General features: G+C 45.7%; 1 protein-coding gene across 2 annotated transcripts; it reads right to left on the reverse strand.

Annotated features, from left to right (window-relative positions):
* Positions 1 to 263: 263 nt before the first annotated feature.
* On the reverse strand, positions 264 to 5346 carry MCL1 (MCL1 apoptosis regulator, BCL2 family member). Of its 2 annotated transcripts, XM_067727662.1 has the most exons (3): positions 4529 to 5331; positions 3936 to 4183; positions 264 to 3245 (listed from the first exon to the last, which is right to left on the reverse strand). In XM_067727662.1, the coding sequence occupies exons 1-3, from the start codon at positions 5217 to 5219 to the stop codon at positions 3129 to 3131; spliced, it is 1056 nt and encodes a 351-aa protein (XP_067583763.1). In that variant the 5' UTR covers positions 5220 to 5331; the 3' UTR covers positions 264 to 3128. The 2 variants fall into 2 exon arrangements, with proteins under 2 accessions (XP_067583763.1, XP_067583764.1); XM_067727663.1 differs by lacking the exon at positions 3936 to 4183 and having other exon boundaries at positions 4529 to 5346.
* Between the last annotated feature and the right edge of the window lie 1021 nt (positions 5347 to 6367).

Here is a 6367-nt window from a genome sequence, read left to right on the forward strand (position 1 = left end):
TGATTCCTGGTCAGGGAACTAAGATCCCACATGCCGTGTGGCGTGGCCAAAAAAATATTTTAAAAAAAGCCCAACAGCTCTAATTTGAATGAAAGAAGGGGTTATTCTGAATGGAACTGACCTTTGCTCTAAGGCAAATCAGTTTTATGGGGCTTTTGCTGGTTAATTCACCTATACCTGTTTGTTCAGCTAACTTCCCTCAGATGCTTGCCTAAGAGGGGGAAGGAAAACAGGCATTGATTAGAAAACACCCGTACCACACCTTGCATTTGAATAAAAGATTTATTATTTTCGTCTCAGGAAAAACAGGAAGTTAGGGAAACACACTACGTTTTACAGCCCACATTAGTTTGTAGTTGGTCCTAACCCTTCCTGGCACAGATGTCAACAGCATTAGCTGTTTTAACCAGAACCAAGATGTTCACCCCCAACAGAATGTACATAGACGACACTAGAGGACTGCAGGGTTTTCCCTGAGAGAAGCATCAGACAGACAGAAGTTGCTGAGAGAGCCATCTTTCCAGGCAGCCCCTCTCTTTCTATTTTGGAAGATTTGCCTGAACTATGCAGCTAGTCAGCACTTAAAACATGTGCCTCTTCTCCCTACAGAATCACCCACCCTGCCCCGAAGCACTTGGGCTCCCTAAGCCCTCACAGCCTCTGACCCAAAATAGCAACTGAAGATTCTCATCTACATTTCAGCAGTCACACCTAGTAAATTGGGAAGTGGGGCCCCTAAACTCCATCAAGCTACAGCTCTGTGCTTATTTCCATAACTGGTTATGGGGAGACAGGCCTTTTTAGTCACCTTAACTAGATCTTAAGATTAATTAACTATATAAAGTGCTTTTAGGTCCTTAGAGATAGACATGATATAAATAAGTGGTTTATGATCAAGAATGATAAATACACAGATAAAAATAGCTCTAGCTAGATGACCTTAAGGCTTGGAGATGGGCGGGCAGGGCAATTGTTCCCTAATTACATTCTTAGTCATTTTATTCATGCCTATTTTTGTCTGGAGTCCACATACTAAAGGTCACATTCAGAAGCTAAAGGTTTCAAAATGACCCTGGTTCCACTATAAAAGTTTTCTCCAGTTTACTAGTAGCTTTTATATAACTCTGAGGTTTAACAGAGCCCATCAATTTCTATAATTTTAAGTGAGCATATTCAAATGCAAAAGAACCTAGAGAAAGTCACCTAAGATATCATCCCCTCCTCTGAAAATCCCTAAGGGGATTTTGAAAATTTCTCCCCAAAGACAGGATTAAGCAACAACCAATAAGATACTAGTCCAAGGAAAAGGGACTCTTCTCACCTCGTCACTGTTACTGTCAGCACCCATTGTACTGCCACCTCCTAAGGATAAAATTCAAGAAGGATGAAGGTCTGTGGACTCCTTGGGCGGTCACTTAGGTTCCTAGTGCCAAAAACTAAAAGGGCTAGTAAGAGTTCAGGGATGGCAAGGTAAATTTGTAGGAACTATAAATATCTGTAGAGGGAGCCGAACAAGCAGCAAATATTTCAAGGAAGGATAGGAAATAAACAGTAAGTTTGATAAAACATCAAGTCTGAAGTCCATAGAGATGCCAATGCAAAAATCTGGAACAAAGTTTGAGAATCATTAATAGAAATGAAATTATTCGTTTTATTAACTCACTAGGCTTAGACCTGTGTTTAACAAGCAAGCCTAGTAATAGCACCATGGTTAGACTATAGCCTGCTTTTCCAAGCCATCATTGTACAATTTATTAACAAGGGATCAAATGTCTCTCATCCACCCGATGTGCTCTTTTTATACATACTCCTAATAAGTCCCATTTGGAACAGCTGAAAATCTTTCAGCAAAAGCTTTGAAGATGAGCTCATGAACTCAGTTAAAATTTCACCGGTTAAATTAAGACAAATGGAAGGAACTCAAATGAGTAGTTGCCCAATCAGAGCCCATTATTTCTAAGTCATCAGCCTGTGTGCCCCGCCCCCCCAATAAATCCTTAAAACCTTGACTCAATTATTGAAAACCCACATGTAACAAAGTGAAAGGATTAATTTCCATTCCTCAATTTCTCAGCCCCAGGTTAAAAAAAAAAAACAAAAAACCCCCAAACAGGTATTTAAGAAATACTTACCAAAATCAGATAGGAAAATTAAAGCCTGCATAGTTATGAATCAGAATTGTTGTACTACAACCAGGTTGCATACAATTACATCAGTTGGTTCTGTATACAATCTAGAACTGACTAGCACAAAATTTAGAATAGAAAAAGCTATAAGAAACAGGTTCCTAACTACAGAAGTTGTAAATTTCAAAAGGGTATGAAAAAACTAATGTAATTTCAGACTTTTCTCCCTTTACATTTCAAACAGATGTTCTGTAAAAATATATACAATTTTTACAGACGATTACAAGTTTTTGTCTTAAAAACAGGATATTCCAGATTTGTAATTGAGCCTTAAGTCAAGTATTCTTGGCCATGACACTAGGCTAATAAACTAGGAATCACTCAAACCAAGCCAAAGTAGAACAGGTATAAACATCCTGAGCATTGGACTTTCTATTCAAGAAGCACATCTAGGAAAGCTAATTACAGAGGATAAAGCTTCCCTTCACACTCTGTTGTACAGTGTTGAGGCTTCTAGTCATAGGTTCTATTACTTGTAGCTTAAAATCCATTTTACACATGACGCTGGCATTGTTAGTGCTTCTATTTTAACACTATAGAAGTTAATGGATTCAGTGAGCATATTTAATGAACTCTATGACTAGCCTGGCTACTGGCCACTTTCCTGTTCTAGGCAAGGTAATTAAAGTCTCTCCACCCTACCGTCTTCACTAAATCTAAAAGTCCTCCTCCGTGGCCTCCCAAAGTTTGCCTGTTGCTGAAACAGAATTCTGCTTCTTTCAGACAGTGACTCTTCAAGAGGGACTACTTTTCCCATGTATTTATTCCTGTTAGCCATAAGCCTCCTGCCGCTTGCTTTTCTCCGTTGCTGGAGTAGAACTCCTGGAGGTTATGGCCTGCACAGCTTGAAGTCCAACTTCATAAATACATCTGATTTCACAGCAGGCGTATGTGGTTTTGGTGGCTGGAGTTGGTTAAGAGTCAATTATTGCACTTAAAAGGCTATCTTATTAGATACGCCAAACCAGCTCCTACTCCGGCAACACCTGCAAAAGCCAGCAGCACATTTCTGATGCCGCCTTCTAGGTCCTCTACATGGAAGAAGTCCACAAACCCATCCTAGAAAACAAACAAAAAGCACAGTTTCAAGTATGGGCTTCCACTGGCTTAAAAACACTATTTACAAAGAAAAGATGAATTAAAATATCTAAGGTTCCCCCCCCCCCAAACGCAATGACGAACCAATTATTATTTATCCCCAAACTGCAAAGGAGACACATTATGCAATTAAAAGGGAGGTGGGGCACGCTCAAAAATGTATTTGCTATCACGCCCAGGTGATTCTTATTTCTTAACCAGTAAAACAGCTTACAGAAAACCAAGATTTTTTTTTTTTTTTTTTTGCAGCACACGGGCCTCTCACTGTTGTGGCCTCTCCCGTTGCGCAGCACAGGCTCCAGACGCGCAGGCTCAGCGGCCATGGCTCACGGGCCCAGCCGCTCCGTGGCATGTGGATCTTCCCGGACCGGGGCACGAACCCGCGGCCCCTGCATCGGCAGGCGGACTCTCAACCACTGCGCCACCAGGGAAGCCCCAAACCCAGGATTTTTGATACAACAATTCAAGACAGTCATACCATCTCTAAGGCCCAACTACTTAAATCAACATCAAGCAACCAGAGGTCCAAAGTTAGAGCCTTGAAAACCAAGTTGTGCATCTTAAAAACCTTTAGCTATCCCCTCTTTCTCTATAAAATCCTCCATTTCATTTCCACTCCAAGTCCCCTCCTCAACCTTAAAGCAAACTTACCCAGCCTCTTTGTTTGACTAGCCAGTCTCGTTTTGTCCTTACGAGAACATCTGTGATGCTTTCTGCTAATGGTTCGATGCAGCTTTCTTGGTTTATACTCTTCAAGTGTTTGGCCACAAAGGCACCAAAAGAAATGAGAGTCACAATCCTGCCCCAGTTTGTTACTCCGTCACTGAAAACATGGACCATCACTCGAGACAAAGATTTGACATCGTCTTCGTTTTTGATGTCCAGTTTCCGAAGCATGCCTGAGAGGAAGAAAAGCATGCAGGTTTTCACGGCCTCTTTGTCTAAACCAGGGCACGATTCGCCTGCCCACCCACGGCGGGGGAAATCGCTATTCGGGCTCTATAGAACTCAGGCTGATCCCACTTGAAAATTGACATCCCACCCTTTCCGGGCTTTGAGCAGAGCTGCCATTTCCAAAAGAACCAAGTGGGTGGAAACAATGACTCACGGCCAGAATATTCTGGTTTCAGAAATAGGATGAGAGTCGTTTCAACACTGACTCGTTTCGGTTTCCACCCAGCAAAGGTGGGTGAGTCCAGAGAGCTGAAAAAAGGCAGCGCGGCCTTCGCGAATAACCCCCTTACCTTGGAAGGCCGTCTCGTGGTTCCGTTGCACACCGTCCCCGACCCGTCGCAGGGTCTCTAACGCTTTCCGGCTGGCGGCCCCAGACCCGCCCAGTGGCTTCGCGTCCTTGGTGCCGGTTGCCTGCTCCCGGAGGTATCGAGAGATAATCTCCAGGGACTGCCGGTACAACTCGTCCTCCTCCTCCTCTGCTGGGGGCGGCGTCGAGGGGAGTGAGCCGTCCTTGCCCGGGCTGTTACTGGCCTCGCCGACCAATTCCAGCAAAGGCAGGACGGACGGCCGCTTCCCTAGAGGCTCCGGCTCGCACCCGTCCAGCTCCTCTTCGGGCGACATGATGGCGTCGGAGACCGAGGATTCCATCTCTTCGGGCGGCGAGGCGCGGCGGGTGGGCGCGAAGAACAGCAGCCTGGCGCGGGTCGCGGTGACGTCGGGGCCCTCGGCGCCAATGGGCGAGGGCCGCGCGACCCTCCGGGCGTCGGGCGCGAGAGTGGCCGGGGGGCTCGGGCCGGCGCTTCCGCCAATCACCTCGCCGGCTTCCCCTCCCCCTACCTCTCGCCCGGCCGTGGCCTCCTTTCCTGCAGCCAAAAGCCGCCTTCCCGGAGCGGAGGCGCCGCTGCCGCTATCCGGTCCCAATCCGGCCCCCCCACAGTAGAGGTTGAGTCCGATCACTGCGTTTCTCTTGAGGCCGAACATCTCAAACCGCCGCCGCCGCCTACTGAGAAAAATGGGGAAGACCCCTGCAGCTATCTTGAAGAGCGGAAGTAACGACTGAGAGAGGCGCTCCTAGATCACGGTTTTAGGGCCCAGTCCTACGCAATGGCGTCAGCAACTCTTAAAAAAAATCATATCCTTAGATGGTGAAAAGGGCGGAATCTTCCGGAGGGTTGCGCACGACACCTAACCAGCGGGTTAGGGCAGGGGCGGGGCCTGGGGCAGGGCGGGGCTTCCGGCTCTCCGGAGCCTCTCGCGGCCGGTTACGTAACGGCGGCTCAGGCGCTTGGGCTGGTGGGTACGCTCTCTTGCCGCGCGCTCACCTGGGCCTGCTATTAATGGATGTCTCTGGGCTTCCCTGAACCCTGATTTGCGAGCCCTTGCTGTTGTTTTTGTGCCAGAGGTTTTTTTCCCACACCAAAGTCTTAACCATCTAGTCTCTCAGACTTTGAGGAAAGAGAATGAGTAAATTCTGCCACGGATGGGGAACAACAGTCTTAGATAATATGGATAAATAAGAGGGCACTGTTTGGAACCTGTAGTTATTTTGCACATCTTCAGCTCTTTGGAAATGGGGACGCTCCATGGACTGCCCTATAGAATCATTTTATGTAAGTTGAAAAAACGAAATTGTTCTGCTCCACCTAAATTTTATTCCTGTCTCCCTGTTTGCTTTCTCCCATTCCCCATCTCTACCCTCTGGTGCTATTTACATACAAGCCTTGCTCTGTCAGCACCTCTTCTGAGACATTTGACTCTAGCGGTCAACCCCTTGAGGACAAGGATCCTGGTATATACCGTATGTATGAATTAACATTAATTGAAGCAACCTCTTTTTGTTAAAAGACCTGTAAAAATAATAATAGCTAAAATTCAAGAGCAAAATATTTGAGGGACATAAGCAGGAAAGGTGAGCAAGGTTCCTATTCCTGAAAATATCAATTTAGTAAGGAAATAGGGCATCCATACCACACAATTATGTATTTGGGCAAGACCTAGAACCATGGAGATTTATATGTGGCAGAGAGGATGGAGAGAAACATCTTGTGGCTGTAGTGAATAAGAAATGGTTTCCCTATTTAAGGAACTTCCAGTCTTGCACAGCAACTAACCATAATGTGAGATGGAAT

Source organism: Pseudorca crassidens, chromosome 2 (genome assembly GCF_039906515.1).
Source record: "Pseudorca crassidens isolate mPseCra1 chromosome 2, mPseCra1.hap1, whole genome shotgun sequence".
NCBI lineage: Eukaryota > Metazoa > Chordata > Mammalia > Artiodactyla > Delphinidae > Pseudorca > Pseudorca crassidens.